Raw genomic sequence first — 26,517 nt, forward strand, 5'->3', positions numbered from 1 at the left:
TTCATGTACATGTACTTTCACATGAAGTCGGTACCCCTTTTGCTGCTATAAAAGCCTGGACGGCTTTCCACAAGATTGTGGAGTGTTTCCATTGGAATTTGTGTCCATTTTTTCAGAGCATTTATGAGGTCAGGCACTGATGTTGGATGAGAAAGCCTGGCACACAATCTCCTAGTTCATCCCAAAGATGCTTGATGGGGTTGAGGTCAGGGCTCTTTGCTGACCAGTAAAGGTCTTCCGCACTTAGTTCATCAAACCATGTCTTTATAACCTTGCTTTGTGCACTGGTGCACAGTCATGTTAGAATAAAAAAAGGTCCTTCCCCAAACTGTTGCCACAAAGTTGGAAGCATAGCCTCGATTCTGAAAAACAACACCACACCATTATCCCTGCTCCATCAAACTTCACAGTTGTAATGCAGTCAGGCAGGTAACGTTCTCCTGGCATCCACCAAACCCAGACTCGCCTATCTGACTGTCAAACATAGGAGCATGATTGGTCACTCAACAGAACTCATTTCCTCTACTCCACAGTCCAGGGTCGTTATGCTTTACCACTCCATCTGGCATTGGCATAACAGCCAATAGGAATGCTGCCAAAAAGAGCCCTGCAATAAAACAATCAGTAAGAGCTCTGCCACCATAGAGCCAATAGAAGTGCTATCTTTATGCATTCATACTTACAAACAGCTTTGTATGCATTTTGTGTGATATTACATACATAGATACTCTTATGTATGCTTTTCAGGTGCAATAATGCATGCATAAACACACCTGTAAATGCAAACTATGTGCAATAGGGCTATCTGCAATAATATTAGCACTTTAACTAACAAGGCCAAGGGTAATGTGCAATCTCTTCATTAAGCACATTCATGATCATGTGCAATACATCAGCACACTTGCATTTAGCACTATAGCACTTTACTGACTGCCTTATGCACTTTAACTGCAAAGGTCACTTTATTCTCGGGCCATCTTAAGCAAAGGTCATGTAGCCACCTACTGTATCGTTATATTTGGGTCTTCATATTTTATTGTACTGTCTATGTTGTCTGGTCTCTTGGTGTTTTCTGATTTTATGTAGATTTTTAATGGACTCTTTGTTGTATATAACATCAACCTACCGGGACTACAGATGGAAGTTAGCCTACGGCCCATGTTCATGTTCATTAATGTGCATTGTCCCTTGTAATAAATAAATAAATAAAATGGACTCGTATCTATTTTTGCCAACCTGGCCCTGAATCTTTTAAGGCTCTGGGCCTGAACCTATACAAAACTGATCCAGGTCTGGCTCACATCCAGACTTAATGAATTCTCAATAATCTCATCTGTGGCTCTCTGGCACAGTGCTGGTCCAAGGGTGAAGAAAAGTATAAGTTCTGGTACTGGTCCATTGTACCAAGGAACAATGCTCTGGATTCATTTTAACAGTCAGGACCCCATAGTTATGCAAAGTTTGTTTATTATTTATTTTATATTTTACAATTTATTGTTTGATTCTAATCACATTCGGTTTATCTATAATTGTGGATATTGTCTCTCTATAACAGTTTACGTGGTTTGTTTAAATAATAGCAATGAAATTGTTCAACGTCACTGGAGTTACCTGTTGAGCCTGTAAGGATTTGAAACTTCTTCGACACTTTCTGCCGGCCTTGAACACGGCTCTCTTTGAGTTTACAGGGCGCTTATGCCCTAAACATGTCTTTCAGGAATACTGTCTACTAAGGTCAACTCTGAGCACAAAATGTCCGAATGTATTTACAATACTCATCAACATAATAAGAAAATTAAGATTAAGATTGGCCTTCAAGGTTGTACCTTGATTTGATCGCAACCGCCAGCAAAGTCTGAGAGGAAGTTGTGCCTTGAAGACGAAACTCGGGGTAACACTAACGCAGAGACTCCAACCAGGAAGTGCTAAGGATAAAGGTTGTTTTTGCATTTTTTCCAGTCTTCTTGTTTATGGGACTTTAAAACAAACCAAAAAAAAAAAAGAAAGATTCTCATTGGTTTAGCAGGTAGGTCTACACGAAATATATTTGAACTTCCTCCACTTGAAATAGAGAGATTGGTAGGCTTGTCATGTATAGTTTTGTTCGGTAGATACCACTTTTCATATAAACATATAAAAGGAATCAACAGCGAAAGTCCAAAATGATGTCTTTTATTCTTGTTCTTGTACAATTTTTTGTCGTAAATGATCGTCATCCGAGTCGGAGTTTCTCAAACTCTGACTTGTGTTCCTCAGATAAAACATATTTAACACATAATCTTAGGAAACCTTTGCGTCTTCAACGAGATCTAAACGACATGATAAATATCCCACAGCCAGATGAAGTGCTCAGATAATTTACTCGTGGATAGAAAGAATGAACCCCAGTCAATCAGTGACACAAGTGTGATGTTTTATGGATATTTTCACCAGTTTGAAAAAAGAATTAACAAAATGAGCATTCTGCATATTGACAGATATTTTTTATCAGATTAAATGAACAAATAAATCCTTAGTGACTCATTTTATTGTAAAATTTTGTTGAAATGTGTGTATCTTATTTTATACATTAAGGTGAAAGAAACTATGTAATTGATTAATAATATAAATGCATAATTAGATTTATTTTGAGTGATATCTGGGATATTGATGGTTAATACTATGTTCTATATGCCACTGGTTGTGATAGAAATGAATACTGAGCTTAGGAAGTGGATGTTTACGCGTGGGTCACTTCCACCTTTTCACTAAGCAGCATTGTGCTCTTGTTCCTATTCTGCTCCACATCCAGGCCACATTTAGTAGGCATATAGAGTGCCTATAAAAAGGATTCACCCCCTTGGATGTTTTACCCTTTTAGCGATTTTTTAAGTCAATCAGTGTCGATGTAACTTGGCTTTTTGACAAAAAAGCAGAAACAGATTTTTACAAAGTTGTGTCAATTTAACAATGGTGGCTGACCTAACTCAACAGAGACCCAGCCAATTGGTGCTAGTAGTCTCACAATTTGTGAAATGGGGCTCACCTGTGTGCAGGGAATGTGTCTAAAGTGATTGTAATATAAAGACACCTGTGTTTGGAAGGTCCAGTCACTGGGTAATCATTATTGCTGGCTACCATTACACCATGAAGACAAAAGAACACTCTAAGCAACTTGGAGAAAAGATTACTGAAAAGTATAAGTCAGGGGTGAAGCATGGTGATGGCAGCATCATGCTGTGGGGATGCTGCTTGGCAGCAAGTCCTGGAGCGCTTGTAAAAGTAGAGGGTAAAATGAATGCGGCAGAATATAAGAAAATCTTGGAGGACACTCTTATTCAGGCTGCAAGAGAACTACAGCTTGGGAGAAGATTTTTTTCCAGCAGGACATTGACCCAGAGCATCTGGAGTGGCTGAGTAAAAATCCGGACTTCAGTCCAATAGAGAATTTATGGCTGGACTTGAAGAGGGCTGTTCATGCCCAATCCCTGCAACCTGACGGAGCTTGAGCAGTTATGCAAAAAGAATGGAGTGAAATTGCAGTGTCCAGATGTTAAAACCTGATTGAAACCATCATAAAAGAATAATATTATAACAAGTATTGTTTAGGCTTTACAGGGTTAAAACAAAATAAAGTCTCCCTCACCTAAATACATCTTTACTCTTGTTTTATCTTTTAATTATATACTTTAGATCTTTGGTATCACAGTCACATTCATAGTAACAAAACTGTTTTCTGCTTCTATATCCTTGTAATCCTCACACTAGACACTGCAGCCCAAGGATGCCCCTGTTTCAGGCTTCAGGGGAAAGTGGTGGAGCAAAGGCTCAGCCCAAATGGAAGAGGAGGAGGAATAGGAAGAAAAAATATGGGGAGAAAGATGATGATGACTCTGTGCTTCCACTTACACGTCTGTGTCTGCTGAGCCTGGCTGATAACATGAAGGATGTGTGGGCCAAAGATTACGCTGACAACTACCTGGATCAGTACTCCTTCAGACACATCATGGGGCCTTTCAACCTACTGCGTGAGTTTGTGAGGAACTATTTATCTGACAGGGACTTAGTGTCAGATAAAGAGACAACAGGGTTACAGATCTCTGTTAATACTTTCTCCTCTCTGTCCCTGTAGCGGGCGATCTGGTTGAGGAGCTGACGTCTCTGCTGTGTAGCAGGAAGCAGTTGTCCCGAGCTGCTCTCCACCTCCTCCTAGTCCCTCAGCTCCGTACTCTGTCTCTGGAGAAATGTCCCGGTCTGGCCACCTCTGCTCTTTGTGGCCACATCACTGCACGTTGCCAGGTTAGACAGAGACAAGATTTTATGTTGTCAGCTCACAGCTTTGGCTTGCATAAACATTTATGAGCAAAGTATACACATGTATTTCCAAAATTCCAAATCATGAAAAATGTATTTTTTCCAAGATTTACTCTAGAAATATAAACTTTCATATATTCTAGAGTCATCTCTTGGAAGTAAAATACACTATTAGCCAAAAGTATTCACTCACCCATCCAAATAATTGAAATCAGGTGTTCAATCACTTCCATGGCCGCAGACTGTTTCTATAAACATTTGTGAAAGAATGGGTCGCTCTCAGGAGCTCAGTGAATTCCAGCATGGTACTGTGAGAGGATGCCACCTGTGCAACAAGTCCAGTCGTGGAATTTTCTCATTCCTAAATATTCCACAGTCAACTGTCAGTTGTCAGTTGCGCTTCTCCATCTTGCAATCTGATGGCTGAGTCTGGGTTTGGTGGTTGCCAGTAGAACGGTACTTGTCTGACTGCATGGTGCCAAGTGTAAAGTTTGGTGGAGGGGGGATTATGGTGTGGGGTTGTTTTTCAGGAGCTGGGCTTGGCCCCTTAGTTCCAGTGAAAGGAACTCTGAATGCTTCAGCATACCAAGAGATTTTGGACAATTCCATGCTCCCAACTTTGTGGGAACAGTTTGGGGATGGCTCCTTTCTGTTCCAACATGACTGTGCACCAGTGCACAAAGCAAGGTCCATAAAGACATGGATGAGAGAGTTTGGTGTGGATGAACTTGACTGGCCTGCACAGAGTCCTGACCTCAACCCGATAGAACACCTTTGGGATGAATTAGAGTGGAGACTGAGAGCCCGGCCTTCTTGTCCATCATCAGTGTGTGACCTCACAAATGGCCATTTAAAGAATGGTCAAAAATTCCCATAAACACACCCCACAACCTTGTGGAAAGCCCTCTCAGAAGAGTTGAAGCTGTTATAGCTGCAAAGGGTGGACAGACGTCATATAAACCCTATGGATTAAGAATAGGATGTCACATAAGTTCATATGTGAGTCAAGGCAGGTGAGCAAATACTTTTGGCAATATGATGTATCCTAAGATATTTTTTTAATTTTGATAATCACAGTTTACAGCTCACACACACAAAAATAAACTTTCTCAAAATATTAGAATATTGTGGAAAAGTCCAATTTGCAAAGGTTTCCTGAGCCTTTATTCTCTCACTCTGGTTCATTACACTCAACCACAATCATGGGAAAGACTACTGACTTGACTATTTTCCAGAGTGCAATCATTGACACCCTCCACAAGGAGGGTAAGCCGCAGAAGGCCACTGCTGAAAGGGCAGACTGTTCTCAGAGGCTGTATCAAAGCATGACCTGTCCACAGTGAAGCCAAAACTACCAGAAACTGGTTTGTTGAGCTGAGCGTGGTGTTACTGTGTTTGATTGGCCAGCCAACTGATCTAACCTGAACCCTGCAGAGAATCTGTGGAGAAATGTCAAGAGAAAGAGGAGAGTCCAGACTCAACAATACAGATGAGCTGAAGGCTGCTATCAGAGCAACCTGGGCTTTATAACACCCCAGCAGTGCTACAGACTGATTGGCTCCATGCCACATCGCATAGATGCATCAATTTGTGCAAAACGAGCTCCAACTAATTGCAGAATGCATGCAATGAAAAAAAAATCCCAGAAGGTCAATTTTTATGTATTATAAATCCTTTTTTGGACTGATGTTTTGTGATATTCTAATACTCTGAGGGAGTGGATTTTTGATTTTTGTGATCCGTAAGCCACAATTAACAATTTTCAAACCCAAAACAGCCCTGAAATATTTCTCTTTGTGATGATGACTCTAGAATATATATTTTTTTTCAATTAAATTTTCTGGGTTTTTTAATGTTGTACTGAAAATAAGATCAGGATAGCTGAGTGAATTCTTTGTTTGTTTGTTTTAATGCCCTGCCCTGTACTGTACACATGATTTTATTATTTCCCTGCAGGGTTTGTGGAGTCTGGACCTCTCTGGAGCTCAGCAGCTGCCTGCAAAAGTCCTGTCAGAAACTCTGGGCTCTCTCCCTGCCCTGCGCTCGCTCTCCCTGGCTGGTACACGCTGTGATGGATGTGTAATCAGAGCAATTGTCAACCACTGCCATCTCCTGCGCCATCTGGACATATCCTGCTGTCATTTTCTCTCCCCTGCTGCACTACTTCCTCTTGGAGGCAGGGCTTATTTTTCATCTTCTGCCTCCCTTTCTACATCTAAATCTTCAATTTCCCATTCTTGCCCTTCACATTTGTCACCCCCTCCCCTCAGCAGTCTGCTCGCTCTGGATATCGGGTTTGGAGAAGAAGAAGGAGACCCTGTAGCAGCTGCAGCCTTCCTCCTCCTCTCACTGCCCTGCTTGGAGAGAGTGGCTTTAGAGGGTCTAGCACAGGCCTTTAGACTGATTGAGAACAGAGAGTTTGACCAGACTGATGCGTTCACTGACAGACAGGGAGTGCCAAGACTGAGGGAGGTTTGGAGGCAGAGGCAGGATATGGACAGGTGGAGTGAAAAAAGAGAAGGAGAAGATGATAAGGATGACAGGGAAGAGGGGGAGATATTATGGGAGGGGTCTGGCAGTGAGAGTGAGGAGGATTCAAGCAGAAATGCAGGACTTTACTGCTTTCAGGGCCAAAGTAAGGTCAAAAGTAGACGTAGAGTTTCGTCTCAGTCAGGTGCTGATCATTTGATCCTGCAGCTGAAGGATGTGAAGCCTGTATCACTCGACTCTCTGGGCAGTTTAGGCCTATTATGTCCAGACATCCACTCCATATCAGTAGACACTGACGATAAAGAAGTCAGAAGAAGCAGTAAGGAGTCTGTGTTAGCAGCAGGGCTACAGATGTGGTCAGGCCAGCTGAGAAGCCTTTCTTTGCACCACCCGGGGCCTTTGCTGGATCTCCTTCCTGCCTTACAAATATCAGGCCCCTCCTTGGTCTCTCTCACCCTGGAGGGGGTAAAAAGCAGCCCTCGATTTTTTCTGCTAGAAGTCATCAGGGCCTGTCCCAGACTCAGAGACCTGCTCGTGTTTGCAGAGTGTCCCAACGAACCACTGGAGGAAGAAGATGGAGAGGATCTGCCACGACTGCCTCACCTCAGCACTCTAACACTCCAGTAAGGCTGAAAAAGCTATTGGTCTTTGATTTATTAATTTTCTGAAGTAGGATGGGGCATATTTAACAACAAATCAGCAATGCACGTCTAAATACACTGAAATGAGCACTATATATTTTTGTAACCTTGAAGGCAGACGGATTGGCCAGATGCCACGTCTGTCATCCGTCTCACAAAGCTCCAGCCTGATACAACTGTGCCAGGTCTGAGGACATACCTGACCAATCTGCATCATTAGAGAGGAACGAGACAGTAGCTCAGGGTTCAGTTGTATAGGAGGCCGATAGCAAATGCTCCATCCAAACTGAAGCTATAGTATAGTGGCAGTTTTATCAGAAGTGGGCCACAGTATTTGATTATAAGCAGGGAAAAGAACAGCACTGAAAGCTTTCATGAAGGAAAAGATGACCTCGCTCTTCTACCGACCTGATTTGACATGAGTTCACTATAGTTATGGGTGGGGTTAATTTGTTTTAAAAGTGATTAGCTTGGATCTGAACAGCATTTCTTTATTGAAAGAGGAGTTAAGACCCACACTAAAAGCTTTTCTTCATGGATATTTTTGCACTTCCTCCATCAGGCCTGTGCATGAGTTTTATCAACCAACAAGCTCCACTATTCTGAAACAACAACAGTACCTGCCTGCTGCACCTGGGTTACTTACTGGAGCTGTGCATGTCTACTTCCTTATTTTGTCTTGTTGCTCTGATTGGCCCGAAATGAATGAAACAGACCAATTACCTTCCAAGATTTTCTGAAAAGCCCTGTCCAAACACTTTGTATATTTATTTTGCATTTAGGAATCAGTAATCTTACTTTTACTTTATTATATTTTGAAGGACGTATTGCACTTCATTACATTTTAAAAGGATCTATTACTGAGTAAAAAAAAACCCAAAAACTTAAAGTCAAAACAAGGAGGTTCTAGCTTTCTGTCAATGGCATGAATCTGGTCATTAGTTTGGCTTTGACTACACACAACCATCACAGTCAGTAGCACATAGCGACAGAATGATTCACACACATCCCATGCATTTCACTTAATTATAAAAGTGTAACTACCTAGTTACAGCCTGTTTGGTGATTCACATTCTCATTACCTCCGCCAAGGAGGTTATGTGATCAGCAGGGTTTGTTAGTTTGTTAGTTTGTTGATTGTTTGTTTGTTAGCAACATAACTCAAAAAGTTATGGACGGATTTAGATGAAATTTTCAGCAAATGTCAGAAATGGCATAAGGAAGAACTGATTATATTTTGGGAGTGATCCGGATCACCGTCTGGATCCAGGAATTTTTTTAAATGATTCTTCACTATTGGGAAATAGGGCTAATGGCGGAGGTCTGCTCTCTCCGAATACTTTTCTAGCGTTGTTAATGCCGATAAGGAAATATAATGTTTTAACTGTACAACTCTTCAGTCACTACTCAGTACTTTACTTCTACTTCAGTAGATTTATTGCCCAGTAAATGAACTTGTTCCTGGGTAAACTGTAACCAGAGTAACTGTTCTTTTACTTAAGTACAACAGTCTGAACTCTTTCTACCTCAGGTCTGAAGGCAGGTGCTTATGAAAAACGTTAAGGAAAATTTACTTATACAGAAAACCTCAGAGAAAAGTCCATAAGAAAACATGTGGAACCGATGGCAGTTTTGATCAGATCTGAACAGCATTTTGTCATATACATAATGGAAACATGTCATTGTAAGTAACAGACCCATGTGTGATAAGCTGGTCCAAGAACGGATCAGCCCCAAGGAATCTGCATCAGGAGAGAAGACGGATTCTATGAATGACTGGTTTATTTTTGACCTGGGTTTGACTTTCTTTTTACACGAAAATAGTCGTTACAAGCAATATGTGCTATAAATTTGTTGTCATCTTCCTCAGCTGTTGGAGCAAGATTCTGACTGTATGATTAGATGCACCCTGAAGGTTACTTAAATATCTTTTTCTCCCACAGTTTAGAAATTTTGCATATTTTCTTTTCCCTGAAACACTATTGCAAAGTTAGGTAGAATTAAATCCATATAGGAAACTCTCATTTGCCTCTCAGCAGTGTTAAAAATATCCAAATTAAACTACACCGAATTTAAATCTAAGGTTGATTTAGAAAATGATAAATTAAGAAATCAATGGTAATGTATATTTCTACTAATTTATAAATGCAGCTTCACTTCCTGTTGAACTAATCTCATTGATATTAGTCATGTTTTTGTTCCCTATTTGTCTGCAGATTCTCCGAGGAGCCCAAACAAATTCAACCTCTCATCATGTTGGGTTCGCCCTTAAGTAAGGTGCTTACGAACCTCCTGTTGGGTTCTCCTTTACTGGAGAAGCTCTCGTTGGTCTCCCTTCCCTGCCCTCTGAACCTGACTTTACGTAATGCACTGGATCAGTTGGACTCCGAGCTGCAACTCCATACAGGCTCTGTACCTTTAACTCCCATGCCTTTTGGGCGACTGCAGTACGTCAACCTGCGATGGACAGATGTGGATATGACAACACTAAGAAGTTTAATGCAGCGGAGCAGGAGACTTAAGTTTATAGACGTAAGCCACTGCTGGCAAATCGGTCACATCAATTACCTACAATATGGCATAGACAGTAGAGTTCAGCTCGTCTGGTCATACTGAAGACATGCTTCAATCACAGGAGCAGCATTGCTTATTTGATTTAATTCACTTACAGTGTCAATTGCCTCAGTATCTTTTTGCTTGTATTAATATATCTCTTACGTATGTAGATATTATTATCGATAACATACTGCACATATAATGTGATCTTTTTTACTTTATAGGCACTGACAGAATGTATTATGCCCTTTTATGATATGCTGTTGACATGTGAAAACATGTTCCTAAGTGCTTTAAATGGGTACAAAATTTCCCTAACTACTATTTCAAATGAGTTTTTTGACTATCATGATTTTCTAGGGCAAAAGGGAATTGAACACTTGTTTTTGCAGAATCCTGTAAGTATATGTTTTAAAATCTCACAAAATTAAATGGAGTCATTTGCACAAAAAAACTCCTTTTTATCTTTATTGACTGTTATTATTTCATAGAAATTGGTTTATGTGTAATTTGATGGGAAAAAATGTTTTAAAGACATTATTTGAAATATATATAATTTGTAAACATATCATTTGATTTCAGGTATTCTTTATAAATGAATATTTTTATTTCAGTTATATATGTCTTAACAAAACAAGCATTAAACATGATAATTTTTCATCAAATCTGTTGATCAGTAACCATAAAAACAAAAATACTTAAGCCAGTGACTTATTTTTGGCTATTCTGTGCCATTCATTATTTGAATATGACATGTGATTTAAATAATGGATCATACAGACATTGTTGAATTTTTAAACATAAAGAATATTTGGGTATTATGAGTATGGGGTATGAAATGTCACCCTTAAAAACAGATCTCTGGCGTAGAAGCCTATAATATTTATAGGAATGACTAGCGAAGAGCCAAACATATATTATGGGAAATGCTAAAAGTGCCTTGAACGCATATCAACAAGTAGTTTTCCCAAAAAGTTTAATCTCATTTCACCTCTTTGAATATGTTTTCCTGGTTCACATTCCTGCAGTTAGATGGCGGTATTGTGCTGCAGAGCTTGTTGCGCCATTGTTATTAGATGGTAAAGAAGAAGGTCGATGTTGGGCGGGTTCAGGTTTATCAGTGTTTTGCGCCCAAGCGGGTAACGCGGAGATGAAAATCAAACACACCGTGGTCGGGACAACACGTCACTAAACGGAGACCTGCCACATACCATAACCGCTAAACATTAGCCAGCGGTTAGCATCTGGCACCGTACAAATGGCTTTAACTTCAGAAAAGAGGAGGTTTTCGCTGATGTGTTAGTAAGTATACACTCAATAAAAAGCGGGGGATATTCAGCTTTACCGGCTTGTCAGTGACTGTTAGTCAAAATAAGCCACATTAGTATATTTAGCTTGTTTTTTGACGTTACGACGGTGATCATGCATAGACCTCTGGAAACGCTGACGTTAGCAAACATTGTCATAAGCTGTTGCTAAAATCCCACGTTTATCGTATGTTTTTTTTCTCTGTAATTGGCTTCATTTGAAATTAAATGAGGTAAAACTGCCCGTAAGCCCGTCGAGTGAAGCTGGAACATATTGTTTTATTTACTTGCCAGAGCCATTAACTACTACTAAGTCAACTTATGCAAGAAATCAGAGTTTGTCACGACAATAATGATATTAATGAATTAATTTCGTCTCAAAAGGTCACAATGACTAGCACAAGAAACAGAATGGAACCCCTGAACGAACGAAACTTTCCTCCCTCGGCCGACTGAGTCTAAGAAGTAGCCCAACAAGTTGAAGACAATCTCCATCATGGGAAGGTTGGTCTGCCGTCTTTTTTCGGATCGTGGATTGAATTGTATTTTATCAGAGTTGTTTTAGGACATGCATTGCACAAACTTGCCTTTCTCGTATCTGTTTGCAGGATCAGCTTTTCGTGCCTTTTTCCAGCCTCGTGGCATTTCAGCCTGCCATCCCAGGTCCTTCCTCGGCTCCTCATCCCCTCCCTCAGACAGCTGCTCTTCATCGGTCTGGTGCTCTGTCTCATAGGACTGCTCTATCTGCTGCTTGTCACTGGAAAGGGGGCCACCAGCTGGACCAGACAGGAAAACCACTTCCACAGGTAGACTAAAAGCATCCCTCATAAATTTGTCCTAAAAATAAACCAATTCAGTCGGTTCATCTTGACAGTTCTTTGCTTTCTTGTCCAATAGGCACTTGGCAAGGGTGACTGATGTGGATGCGACAGATACAAGCAACCCCAACCTAAACTACGGCCTGGTGGTGGACTGTGGCAGCAGTGGCTCAAGGGTGTTTGTGTACTGCTGGCCCCGGCACAATGGTAATCCCCATGAATTGCTGGATATCCAGCAAATGAGAGATCAGCATCGCAAGCCCGTGGTCATGAAGATTAAACCAGGTAAAACGCAGGACCATTTAACCTCTTGATGTTACAGTTTTGTTCAGGCCTCTAAATTTCATACATGTTATTCAAGAACAAACACAGTAAACATATTGTGTAAATTTCCCTGGTCTTTTTGTTTCTTGTAGGTATCTCCGAATTGGCTAAAACACCGGAGAAAGCCAGTGATTATATTTACCCTCTGCTGAGTTTTGCAGCCCAACACATCCCCAAAAATAAGCACCAAGAAACGCCCTTGTACATCCTGTGCACAGCTGGAATGAGAATCCTTCCTGAAAGGTTGTAGAGCTACATGAACATCATCTTATTACTCCCATGATGATAAGCTTTCAAAATCCTTACAACTTTCAGATATCACAGGCTTTTAAAATTATGCATTCTCTGTTAATAGTAGTATGGAAAAGTAATGACGCTTATTTCAAAGGGCAGATGCAGAGGAGAGGGATAAGTCCATCAAGAAATCATGAGAAAACTACTGCATGGTGTTCAAACAAAAACATTGCAGATGTTTCCAGTGCAGTTTTAAAACAGTGCAGGAGTTTGACAGCAATTTGGTTGAATAAAAACTGCTGTGGTATCACATGGAATATTTATATCATATGATTTTTAATAGTGCTGGATTGAAGTTTAAAATTCTTGTATGGTGACAACCCTTTGAGATAACAAACAAATGTTCATTCTGCAGTTTTAAACACCATTAGGAGGGGCAAAGCAAAGAAAACCATTGATGTTATATTTCATAAATCTGATGATGATTTTTCTGTGATTTCTGTCTTTTTAGTCAACAAGAAGCACTTCTTGAAGATCTGCGAACAGATATCCCAGTCCACTTTAACTTCCTCTTCTCTGATTCCCATGTGGAAGTAATTTCTGGTAAACAGGAAGGTAATAAATGTTGGTGTTAGTATTCAGATACCCTGGCTTTTATTTTGGATTTTTTTATTTTTATTTTTTGCAAACTTTAAGTGGGCTTTCATGTGTTTTGCACTGATTAAAGGGTCTCTGGAGCTCAGTCAGAGTGACCATCAGGTGCTTGGTCACCTCTTTTACAAAGGCCCTTCTCCCCCGATGGTTCAGTTTGGCCGGGTGATGAGCTCTTGAAGGAGTCCTGGTTGAGCCACACTTCTTTCATTTTAAAATTGTGGAGGCAAGCTCCGATGTACTCTTGGGAACCTTCAGTATAGCAGGACTGTTTTTGCATCCTTCCCTTGATCTGCGCTTCGCAACAATCCTGTCTCTGAGCTCTGCAGGCAGTTCCTTTGACCTCATGTCTTAGTTTTTGCACTGATATACATCGTCAGCTGTGAGGCCTTCCATAGAGAGGTGTGTGCCTTTCCAAATTATGCCCAAACAACTTACCACAGGTGGACTCCAGTCAAGGCGAAGAAACAACTTAGCAAAGATCCAGAGAAATGGGAGCCACCTGAGCCCAGTTTCAAGTGTTGTTGCAGAGGATCTGATGTTTATTTAAATTGGATTTTTCAGTTTTCACAAGCTTGCAAACATTTAAAAAAAAATCTGTTTTCACTTTGCCATGTAGAGGTAAAGAGTGCGGATTAATGAGAATAAAAAATGAAATTAAATTATTTTAGCATCAGGCTGCAACATAACAAAATTGAAAAAAGTGAGGGGCATCTGAATACTTTCTGAATGCACTATACGTACATTGCATTATAATAATATTTCATTAATTTATCTGGCTCAGACCATGATCACATCATGGAGTACAAACAGAACATACAACACAAATAAAGATGGCACAAGGCTTGTCTGAAATACAAGTATTACTTTAATAATGGAAGCGCATTCTTCAAAAAAAGCCACATCATCTGGACGTTTCTGTCAAGTCCTTTTTATCTCCCCTTAAGAATCCAGGTGTTGTCTAACCCAAAATTACAGATAATCTGTCTATACTTATGGTTTCCAGCTAAATAATACTTCTCCATTTTGATCTTGTGTTTAAATTCTACATATCAATCATACAGTGCCATTCTTTTTAGTTCACTTTGCCACTTTTCAAAAATTAATCTCTGAGCCTTTGTTAAAGTGTTGGTTTGAGCCAGTTAATGCTGTAGTACTGTTGTATGATCCAGAGGTAAGACCACAAACGTTAGACCGTTTATACTAATCGTTTCAGATTTAATTAATAACTTCCTCACTGTTACTAGCTTCTTGACCTATGAAACAATTGTTGGGAGGGGGTGTATGTTTGTATTTTCTTTTTTGGGGGGGGGGGGGGGGGGTTCAAGTTTGTCCAGTGTAATATAGTTTTGAATTTTTAAGTACTATAAGGTAAACAATGCTGGAAAAAGTTTATTCATTAACTTAACAAACTGTCATCTTTGGATTCAGGTGTCTATGCCTGGATAGGAATAAACTTTGTCCTTGGGAGGTTTGACCATGTGCACAGCGGTAAGTCAATACTTAAACACCTAAAATGAATATGACGTTCCATAGAAAATGCTTTGTACCACAGTACTCATGTGATCTAATTGACACTGCCACATCTCTGCTAAATCTTTTCAGATGGGGAAGCAGTAGTGGAGGTTCATGTCCCAGGCAATGATCAGCAGGAGGCGCTGGTGAGGAAAAGAACTGCTGGCGTCCTGGACATGGGCGGGGTCTCCACACAGATCGCATACGAAGTGCCCAAAACTGTAAGCTTTGCTTCTCCACAGCAGGTTATTATCCACAACCAATTCTGTTTTTGTGCTGTCTTTGTTTTTTTAGCACTCATTCTTTGTTCTTCTTCCTTCTTCCAACCTTTGTCATTCCCTGGTTAAACCTGTATGCACCATTTTTGTCCCACGGAGACGATCTGCTCTCCATTCATCACTTTTCAAGGCATATTGTAAGCCTGCTGCATGACTCCAAAGCAGGGTTTCTGACTGAGGACATTAAGACATTTATGTAAAGACTGTTAGGTGAAATTGAACATTTACATGTCAAGTACTTTCATGTTTTAGTAATTTATCACATTAAAAGCCTCAATATTTAACTAAAAATGCCAAAATACTAAACAAAAAGTTAAAGTGTTAAGTTTATTAGGCTTCAAATGTAGATGCTGATATCATTTAAATAAATGTCTTGCATGTTAGCACTCCTGTCATCTGTAAATAGTAAATGCAGATATGCATGGCAGTATTACAAATGCCTCATTGGTCCCAGGCTGATTTTTGTTTGCTCTTTAGGAGGAAGTTGCGAAGAATTTACTGGCTGAGTTTAACCTTGGGTGTGACGCACATCGAACAGAGCATGTTTACCGTGTTTATGTGTCGACCTTCCTGGGTTTTGGAGGAAATGCAGCACGCCAAAGATACGAGGAGAGCCTCATCAAAAACACTGCCACCAGAAACAAGTAAGAGCCTTACCTTGTTACTTTTTACGTTTCCTAACAGCCTAGGTTTTGTGTATTGACACTATATCGTTCATTCCTTTAGGCTATTAGATCAGCACATAGGTGAGACTGCAGAGTCTCCCCTCTTGGACCCCTGTCTACCCACAGACCTGCAGGATGAGATCGGTCCATCTAGCCAGAAGCTCTACCTGCGAGGCACAGGCGACTTCGACCTGTGTCGACAGATTCTGCAGCCGTTCCTAAACCGCACCAATGAGACACTTACCTCCCTCAGTGGGATCTACCAGCCAGCCATCGACTACAACAACAGTCAGTTCTACGGCTTCTCTGAGTTCTACTACTGCACGGAGGACGTGCTGCGCATGGGTGGAGATTATAATGCTTCCAAATACGCTCGGGCCGCCAAGGTAAATACTGCAAAATCACACACCTAATAATTAAGGTATTATTTACTACATTTTTGTTGGTTATGTAAGGGATAAGAGCTTCGACCACATGACATCTCCCCTATCGACCAATCAGATCTCTAGATATTTGACCTCTGTGAGCTGATCACAAAAGGAGAGGGGGTAGAGAGACAGTTTACGTGTACTGTCTGATTTGCATTTAGAATATATGACCCCATTTAAAATATGACTGTTTTATTCAAGTGGACTGTGCATCAGCCATTTGATGTGATTATGATCAGTCTGTCAACAATTCTGGCTAATATCATGATGCATCATGAGGGACTGCATCCTCAATTTTCTTTTATAACACACAGAGCCACTTTCTCACCAATGAAGATAAGTATTCGGATAAATATGAACATTTGGACTCATTCACCAACCATTCTGAAGAAGAAATTTGTACTTGAAACCCTTTTACGCAGTTTTTAAGAAGATTCTGACTTCCACCAAACTCTTTTATCTGTGATTTGTCTCTTGGCTAAGAACAAAATCTAGGTACTCTACACAGTACTCTTACGTACATCTGAGTGTTGATATAAGAGGATAAAATGTCCACCTTTGCACCCATCTGTACTAAAATGTCATTAAGAATGACACAATGCAATAGATTTTTGAATTCTATTTCACTGATTTTTTGAAAATCAATTTAACATTTTTATACCATTGAATATGCAGAAATACATGACTCAAATATGGGAAGTTATTAAACAGAGATCCCCGTGCACAGCCCAGGTTGTCAGGTGCCGGTCGGTAGCAGTTCCGAAGTAAACAAAGAGAAACACACTGAAATAGACTTACTTAAACTCTATTATGAATGAACAACGCGTTTCGCCTGTAGCTTCTTCAGGTTCGTCCAGCATAATCAAACGGCCCAACACAGGTGTGTTTAATACACATGGTCACGTGACCAATAATCAACCAAATCACTCAGCATAACAACAAACATGACGTATATAATACAACAGAGTTACAAGGATAAAGAAACAAAATAAATAAATGTGCTGTACAACTATTAAAGTTGAAAATCCATAACAAGAAATGTAAGACATAATTGATCCAAGTTACAAAAATATATCAGTTCATATTAACTCGCAAGATCAATGACCTCCTCGACCTGGCTTGCTGAAAGAAGTTTATTAATAAACAATTAAAATTACAATGCAGCAGCTGTCCCTCTCACTGAATAGGGTGGGGAAATTACTGAAGGTCAGGGAAACTGCTTCATCTCTCCCTATGGGTCTGTATCACCTGTAGGGAAGAAAAGACAAATAATAAGTCTCTACATCTCATAAAAAACAACTTAAATCTTGTGCTTCATTGAGACCATATGGTTCAATAGTATTCAGTTCATAGATTCAAAAGCCTCCCTTCTTAAGAGTTGGTTAATCAAATTGCCACCTCTAGGTTTGGGTATCACTCTTCCATACCAATGAATTTCAGGGCTGAGGCTGACCTGTGATTTTTCTCCTTGTAACGCCTTGCAATGGCATAATCCATGTTACCATTTCTGATGGCAGCCTTATGTTCTGCAATTCTCAATTTAAGATTGCGTTTAGTTTGGCCTACATACATCATACCACAAGGAAATTTCAAAGTCTAGATGACATGGGTGGAGGGACAGTTAATAAGCTTCGTTTCTGCTTTAAGAGAGGGAGAAATCTTAGAGATATTATTGTTACCTCTATGTATGAAGAACCTACACAAACCAATTGGCTTTCTGAACAGGTGTACAGTAACTAAAAATGTGCACACTGTTCTAGCACACTCAATATTAAACTCACACACTCAGACAGATAATAAATTGTTTTATGTCATATTTTTTCCTGAGTGAGGATGGCAAAAAGCTTTAGTAGCCGTCAGCTGTTTTTTGTTTTGCAGTCTCGGTTAAAAACTTCAACTTTTTTAACATTGTTTCACTCATCAATGTCACTTCTTCCTCACTTGCCAATCAAATCAAGAAGGGGCGGGACTTCTGTCAATGGCAGAAGAGAAACTGATCTCAGTTGTTTTTCTTTGTAGTTTTTTTGTGTGTCATTTTCAGGTCTGCAGCTATTGCTCACATCAGGACAGGATTCCTTTACATTGTCTACATGTCTTCTGTGTGACATTTCCCTGAAATATGGAAACATGAAGAACATAGAGCTATTTTAAGACAACGTTACAGATTCTACCAAGGAAAATGGGATTGATTTTTTTGTGACATAGAGAAGCGCTCTGGAATTGAGGTCCAGAACAAATTTAACAAAAATCTGAGGATGATCATGGTGAATGAGGCCCCGTGTTCCTTAGAAAGTGCTCTAGAGATCAATGTCAACATAAATGTCTGAACATTACAAGCCAAAACAAATGTATGTTGGTGTAGCCGTAGCCAGAAAATCTGCAGACAACGGAAAAAATGCAGTTATTTATTATTTTCTGTCACTGAATCAGGGCAGATTTATCTACAACGTCATAGTGATGTGTTGTAGAAATAATTAATTTGAAAACCTTTAATATACAACTCCTACAACAAAAACAAATCCAAGCAATGAAGTCTTATGGTTAATATTATTTAAAAATGGACTTGCTTACTACTTTCAGTTATGTTTTCATATCTATTTTGATTAAGCTGCATGCAGCTCCATATTTTGTCAGAGCTGGTGCTGAAATATTACATTTTCAACTCTTAAAGTGCCACATATTATGAAATAAATGACTCAAGGGAGTTATATTAAATTGAAATTACCCTAATGATGATAAGGTGATATCATAGGTCTCAATTTGCCAAATTCTGGTCCTTATTATTCATGCAGCTGTGCACATTCAGTCTCAAGTGTTTATTCAGTCTCTTTGTGTTGTTCTAATATCTTGGTTTGTGAAGTGTTTCATATAGATATTTATATGATGACAGCAGACTTGTTCATTTGTAAAGCTGTTGTTGTGTGCTGCTGACTCCTTCATGTGTTGAGGGCAGTGAAGCTGCATAACCACAGCCTACCCTAAGATACACTATATTGCCAAAAGTATTCACTCACCCATCCAAATAATTGAAATCAGGTGTTCCAATCACTTCCATGGCCACAGGCGTATAAAATCAAGCACCTAGGCATGCAGACTGTTTCTACAAACATTTGTAAAAGAATGGGTCGCTCTCAGGTGCTCAATAAATTCCAGTGTGGTACTGTGATAGGATGCCACCTGTGCAACAAGTCCAGTAATGAAATTTCCTCACTCCTAAATATTCCACAGTCAACTGTCAGTGGTATTATAACAAAGTGGAAGCGACTGGGAATGACAGCAACTCAGCCACGAAGTGGTAGGCCATGTAAAGACAGAGCGGGGTCAGCAGATGCTGAGGCACATGGTGCCCAGAGGTCACAAACTTTCTGCAGAGTCAATCACTACAGACCTCCAAACTTCATGTGGCCGTCAGATTAGCTCAAGAACAGTGAGTAGAGAGCTTCATGGAATGGGTTTCCATGGCCGAGCAGCTGCATCCAAGACATACATCACCAAGTGCAATGCAAAGCGTGGAATGCAGTGGTGTAAAGCACGCCACCACTTGACTCTGGAGTAGTGGAGATGCCTTCTCTGGAGTGACGAATCGCACTTCTCCATCTGGCAATCTGATGGATGAGTCTGGGTTTGGTGGTTGCTAGGAGAACGGTACTTGTCTGACTGCATTGTGCCAAGTGTAAAGTTTGGTGGCGGGGCATTTTGGTGTGGGCTTGTTTTTCAGGAGCTGGACTTGGCCCCTTAGTTCCAGTGAAAGGAACTCTGAATGCTTCAGCATACCAAGAGATTTTGGACAATTCCATGCTCCCAACTTTGTGGGAACAGTTTGGGGATGACCCCTTCCTGTTCCAACATGACTGTGCACCAGTGCACAAAGCAAGGTCCATAAAGACATGGAAGAGAGAGTTTGGTGTGGATGAACTTGACTGGCCTGCACAGAGTCCTGACCTCAACCTGATAGAACACCTTTGGGATGAATTAGAGTGGAGACTGAGAGCCCGGCCTTCTCTACCAGCATGTGTGTGTGACCTCACAAATACGCTTCTGGAAGAATGGTCAAAAATTCCCATAAACACACTCTTAAACCTTGTGGCAAGCCTTTCCAGAAGAGTTGTTGTAGCTGCAAAGGGTGGACAGATATCACATTAAACCTCATGGATTAAGAATGGGATGTCACCTAAGTTTATATGCAAGTCAAGGCAGGTGAGCGAATACTTTTGGCAATATGGTGTATATTAAACTCACTTTGTAGTAAAGGCCTCAGATCAGTTATGATAATTTTATAAAGCTTTAGTTTCAAATCCAGGTCAGTCAGTATTCTATTTCTACATACTGTTTTTCCAAATTAATCCCTGATTACCTTGAATTTTGTCCACTGCCTTTGTTGTTCTGACAGTATTATCAATAAAGAGCAGAGCTAGATGTGATATTTGCTGAAGGCGTTTTCACTGTGAAGTCTTCTGATGTTTGCGTTTTAACATTTCAGAGTTACTGTGCCACCCAGTGGAAGACTCTGAGGGAACGCTTTGACTCTGGCCTGTACGCCTCACATGCTGATCTTCACAGACTGAAGTAAGTCACGCAAGATTACCAGACTTCTTCTAAAGCTCAACCAACCTGTTGGCCACACCCCAGAAAATACTCCTGCTGGTATGGAGAGGAATGTTTATCAGCTGTTTTACATTTTTTGCCTGCAGGTACCAGTGCTTTAAATCGGCCTGGATGTATGAAGTTTTGCACTCAGGCTTTTCTTTCCCTGCAAATTATAAAAACCTGAAGACTGCCCTTTTGGTCTATGACAAAGAGGTCCAGTGGACTCTGGGTGCCATTCTTTACCGAACACGGTTTCTCCCTTTAAGGTAAGAGATATTTTTTTCTACTGTAAGCCTTGTTCCTCTAATAAGGCCTTAAATAATGGTTGCCAGAGAAGATTATGCCCTTAAATCCCACCTAGTTAAATCCTTTCTACTCTATAACCAATGATTGCTCACAAAGTGACCAGTGTTTGGTCCCCAGAGTTACCTTTGGCAAAAGCACGCTACTGTTTTGAATCATAGGTTACAGTGGTCACATTTAGTCACAGGAGTTAAATTAAAGCTGGATCTCAGACGTGGTCAGACTCTACAAACAAACTCTCTAAAGGTATTTTAAAAAACTCTTAAAAATGTGAACTCTTTATTCAGTAAAATCAGTATCTTAGATTTCATGCTCTTGCAGAATTAATTGTGGACTTGTCTTTAAAAAATCTATTCATTTCAGATTATTAACTCACATTTGCTCCTAATCTTCAAAAAAGAAATGCTCCTGATCAGCTTACTTTTAAATAAGATTGTGATGTGGCAGGTTGGGTTTAGGACTTCTTTTAGATCATCAGTCAGATCTCACCTTTTTTAAGAGTACCTAAACCCGTACACCACTTTTTTCAAATGAAAACCTATGTATATGGGATCAGTTAGGGTCCAAATCTCCACATTTGAGTTTGAAGTATTTAGATTCCAAATTTTATGTTGGCAATGCACATAATGACCATCCTCTAAAGTTTGCAACCAGCTACTGCAACTGAATTTTTCTGTTGGCTGATCTAAAGGTGGGTGACACAGAGGCAGTGACTGCCCACTTTCTCTAAGTGCTTTTTTCTGAAGCCGATATGATTGGCATTGGGGTGCCAATATTGGGTGGGAGTAGGGGGCACAGTGCACTGATTGACAGTGGAGAAAATGGCCAAAGAAACGCTTTGTTTCGGTCTGACAGTGGTGTTCAAATGCTGCATCTACTGGACACTGAAAGTCACTCGGTATACCTTTAAAGTCTAATATACATTGTTTAATTCTTTCAGGGACATCCAGCAGGAGAGTCTAAAAGGATTGCACTCCCACTGGCGACACAGCTTCTCCTTTGTCAACAACCACTACTTGTTCCTGGCTTGTTTCTTCATCGTCTTGTTGTCTATCATGCTGTACCTACTGCGACTCCGCCGCATACACCGGCGTACAGCCCAGCGCTGCAGCCCGTCAGCTGTGACGTGGTTGGAAGAGGGCATTGGCTCTCCCACACTCCCCATCAACCTCTAGAGATTATAGATAATGTCTGGACAGCATGTCAGACTTTACAGAACCAGTCGTCTCTCCTTTTTCTCTCTTGATTGTTCAGTGAAATTTTGAAGTCATCTTCCCTGAAATCAATTCCCTCCACTACGAAATGAGGCATCAGACTGACAAATGGACAGCCAAGAAAGATTTTTATGAGTCATCAGGCCTACCTGAGCCATGAATATATTTGTGTTTAAGTTATTCTGTTTTAATATATTAATGTCTTCTAGAAATCATGTTCTTGCTTGCCACATACTCAAATCAAACATCAGCAGCCTCCAGGTGTTTTGTGATTCATTTCTCAAACAGACACACACAACGGTACATTACCTACCAGCTTAAATTCGATTGTGGATAGATGTGTAGTCTGTACAGAGTACAGAGGGGGTATGTGGCATTTGCCTTTTATTTATGCCTTTTGTAAGTCGTATGATCACATCTTTTCTTAGTTGTTTTTATAGTTGTCAAATGGTACAAGCACTTGCTATTTTGGCAGAAAGCTAAATACAAAGTGATTAATAGTAAGTAGAGGGAGCACTTTTAAAAATGCAGTTAGGATGCCTTCCGCAGTCTGAATGGACTTTCTTTTCATGTGTGTGTGTCTTACCTAAGTTGTTTTGCCTCAACAAGACAAGTAGCCGTTAATGGCTTTACCAGTGCAATACAGGTCTTGTCACTGTCAGGAAATGCTCCAAAAAACACATCTGCTCTTTTGTTGGGAGTATCAGTTGCTCTTAAAGCCCTGCTGAAATTCTTTTGTCGGGTCGCCCGACTTTGAAGTTGGATACTGTTGCATTTATTTATGTTGAGCTTCATTTTCAGAAGCTGTCATATCACTGCTGTGAGGGGAATCAAAACATGCCCCGTTATTTATATGAAAATGGTCTACTAGTGAAATGTTTGCACAGATGAATGATAGATAAATGTTGTCACATGGAACTTCAGTAATAAAGGTTTTATGGTACACTCTTTTACTCTTCATTTCATCAGAACGAATCAGAAATTACTTTTGCATTTAGGTTATTACATCAGAATTTTAAACTCTGATATGACAGTAAAAAATATCAAAGAATATTTATACCTGTTTTATAAGGGCAAGAAAAATAAAAGTCTGAGGCACTAATTAGAGCAATGTCGCGTTTACAATGATCAAAAATTGCAACAAAACTTTGGACATTTAATTTTTAATTTCTTCCAGACAAGTCATGATTTATGAAATCAGTGGTGGTGCTGGGTTATACTGGGGCATAGAATTGAGTGTCATCTGTGTAACAATGGAAGTATACAGGTGCATCTCAAGATCTTAAATTTATAAAAATTTGTTTTTTCCTGTGACTTAATTCAAGATGTAAAACTTTCATATATTCTAGATGCATCATTACAAAGTGAAAAACTCAGACTTTTTTGAGATGTTGATTGTACAGCTCTCAAAAATCAACAATATCAAAATATTAGAATATCATAAAACATCAGTCTAAAAGGACTACAATACAGAAATGTTGATCTGAAAAATTATTTATGCATTCAGTACTTAGTTGGAGCTCCTTTCACACAAATTACTGCATCCATGTGATGTGGCTTGGAGCCAGTCAGTCTGTGGCACTGCTGGGGTGTTATGAAGCCCAGGTTGCTCTGATAGCAGCTTTCTGTACACCACTTTCCACATTATTATGCAAATGACATTTTTCTCTTATTTTCCGAAATATTAATGCAAATGACAGAATATTTTCAATATTTTTCAAGTGTTCCACATTATTATGCAAAACAGTTTAAAAAGATTTTATAGGTTGTAAAGAACTGAAAATGGTCATTCATTTAATTTGGAGCTCATATTTGCTGAAATCAAAAGCTATTTCAATCAAAAACATCTTAACAGGCAAAGTTACATGTTAACATAGGAGCCCTTTTTTAATATCACCTTCACTATTCTTGCATCCATTGAACTTGCGAGTTTTTGGCGAGTTTCTGCTTGAATTTCTTTGCAGGATGTCAGAATATCCTCCCAGAGCGGCTGTTTTGATGTGAACAGCCTCCCACCCTCAGATCTTTAGCTTGAGGATGCTCCAAAGGTTCTCAACAGGGTTGAGGTCAGGGGAGGATGGGGGCCACAGCATGAGTTTCTCTCCTTTTATGCCCATAGCAGCCAATGACACAGAGGGATTCTTTGCAGCATGAGATGGTGCATTGTCATGCATGAAGAAAATTTTGCTACAGAAGGCGCTGCTCTTCTTTTTGTACCATGGAAGAAAGTGGTCAGTCAGGAACTCTATATACTTTGCTGAGGTCATTTTCACACCTTCAGGGACCCTAAAGGGGCCTACCAGCTCTTTCCTCATGAATCTGGCCTAAAACATGACTCCGCCTCTCCTTGCTGACGTCACAGCCTTGTTGGGACATGGTGGCCATCCACCAACCATCTACTACTCCTCCATCTGGACCATCCAGGGCACTCATCAGTAAAAAAGACAGTTTGAAAATGTATTTCTGGGCCCACTTCAACCGTTTCTGCTTGTGAGCATTGGTTAGGGGCGGCTGAATAGTAGGTTTATACACAACTGCAAGCCCCTGAAGGATCCTACACCTTTAGGTTGGTGGGACTCCAGAGGCACCAGCAGCTTCAAATCCTTGTTTGCTGCTTTGTAATGAAATTTAGCAGCTGCTCTCTTAATCCAATGTATTTGTTCATCAGAAACCTTCCTCATTATGCCTTCATCTTCATGAACCCGTCTATGCTCTGAATCAGCCACAAATGTCCTCTATGTTAACATGTAACTTGGCCTGTTAAGATGTTTCTGATTGAAATAGCTTTTGATTTCAGTAAATATGACCTCCTAATGCTGCAAATTCAATGAATGGCCATTTTCAGTTCTTTACAACCTATAAAATCTTTTAAAACTCTGTTTTGCATAATAATGTGGAACAGTGCATGTTGAGGTTTTTATCTTTTAAAAAATAATGGTTATCATTATGAAGTTTGTTCAAAAACATTTGGATTATGCTCTAACAGCTGATGACTTGAAAATATTTTGACTGTCATGTGCATTAATATTTTGGAAAATAAGAGAAAAATGTCATTTGCATTATAATGTGTAAAGCGATGTATTGTTGATTCTGGCGTCTCCCATCTTGATTGGGGTACCCCAAGAAAGACTAGTGCAGAAGGATGAACCAGACCAGTGCCACACCACTGATGCCAACAAGAATGAATAAATAATATTAAATGGTTGGTAACAAAGGTCTTACTAACGCTAATGAATGATGTAGTCAACTAAGAGATTAATCTAATGACTCAGAGCATATCAAGTGTATAATAACTACTTTACCACTGAAGTGTGGTCGTTGTTACAGCTGTGGTCTGTCTGTGAACATGGATAATCTGTAAGAACACTCCTCTAACAAAAGACAACACGATCAGGCTCCTACAATGCTGAGTCACTGATACGTCACACCACTTAGCTGACACACCTGCAGAGACACTGCTGTGTGCTTTGTATGCACAGCTTAAGTTTCAGCCAATAGTGAGCGACACAAGATAGTTTGGATTGAGTCAAACAACGCAAATGACAAACAAAGAAATTAACCAACACACAGGTCACAAAAATGTAGGAGAGTGAATGTTTCAGGTGTTTCTCTGTGTCATGAGGGCACTGGCGGACAATCTTTCAGTACGTTCAGTTTAATCAGATGGTGTCTTAAACACAAGAGGGCATGGAGCTGGATATCAAGGTGAAATTTAAACTGCTGGCCTGCAACAAGAGACGAGATGACACAGCAAAATAAAAAAGATAAATAATTAAGAATAGAGATGTGAAGACATTCATTTAGCTTCACTGGGATAATAAACCTTCCTGAAAGAACTTAATTGATAACTACAAGGTGGTGCAATCTTATCTACTTCCTTAAGTGTTATAATTTCACTGTTAGATTAAAGATCTGAAACCAACCACTTCCTTTACTATGTATATGTTGCTCCATGTTGCACAAAAAATAGATAATACAAGGAAAACAATCAGACAATAAAATGTATTTCTGCACAAAATTAAATTAAAATAAAATCAGACTGTATTTATCCAAAAACAATTCTCAAAGATGAATAATAACTCACAAAGTGCAGCAAGCTTTTAGTTTAGTCGATGTAGAATGAATTCATAGACTCATAGATAGGATTAAATAGATTACATGTTAATACTTTTTAATAATCTATTACTTCATGAGTCTCTGGAGGAAAGAGCCA

The 26,517-nt window shown here is 39.8% G+C and overlaps 2 protein-coding genes across 3 annotated transcripts; both read left to right on the forward strand.

The window, feature by feature from the left end:
- Positions 1 to 1,897: 1,897 nt before the first annotated feature.
- On the forward strand, positions 1,898 to 10,421 carry si:ch211-214j8.12 (uncharacterized protein LOC100000539 homolog). The gene is made up of 5 exons (XM_041786703.1): positions 1,898 to 2,026; positions 3,748 to 4,007; positions 4,112 to 4,278; positions 6,250 to 7,406; positions 9,641 to 10,421. The coding sequence occupies exons 2-5, from the start codon at positions 3,764 to 3,766 to the stop codon at positions 10,038 to 10,040; spliced, it is 1,968 nt and encodes a 655-aa protein (XP_041642637.1). The 5' UTR covers positions 1,898 to 2,026; positions 3,748 to 3,763; the 3' UTR covers positions 10,041 to 10,421.
- A 705-nt stretch (positions 10,422 to 11,126) lies between these two features.
- entpd4 (ectonucleoside triphosphate diphosphohydrolase 4) lies at positions 11,127 to 23,247 on the forward strand. 2 transcript variants are annotated; one of them, XM_041787850.1, is made up of 13 exons: positions 11,127 to 11,282; positions 11,672 to 11,791; positions 11,896 to 12,093; positions 12,185 to 12,390; positions 12,522 to 12,672; positions 13,175 to 13,278; positions 14,746 to 14,805; positions 14,920 to 15,074; positions 15,585 to 15,751; positions 15,834 to 16,158; positions 20,681 to 20,766; positions 20,892 to 21,053; positions 22,031 to 23,247. In XM_041787850.1, exons 2-13 carry the CDS (start codon positions 11,784 to 11,786, stop codon positions 22,263 to 22,265), a joined length of 1,857 nt encoding a protein of 618 aa, XP_041643784.1. In that variant the 5' UTR covers positions 11,127 to 11,282; positions 11,672 to 11,783; the 3' UTR covers positions 22,266 to 23,247. The 2 variants fall into 2 exon arrangements, with proteins under 2 accessions (XP_041643784.1, XP_041643785.1); XM_041787851.1 differs by having other exon boundaries at positions 14,920 to 15,050.
- The last annotated feature ends 3,270 nt before the right edge of the window (positions 23,248 to 26,517 follow it).

The sequence above is a fragment of the Cheilinus undulatus genome, linkage group 5 (genome assembly GCF_018320785.1).
Source record: "Cheilinus undulatus linkage group 5, ASM1832078v1, whole genome shotgun sequence".
Taxonomy (NCBI): Eukaryota; Metazoa; Chordata; class Actinopteri; order Labriformes; family Labridae; genus Cheilinus; species Cheilinus undulatus.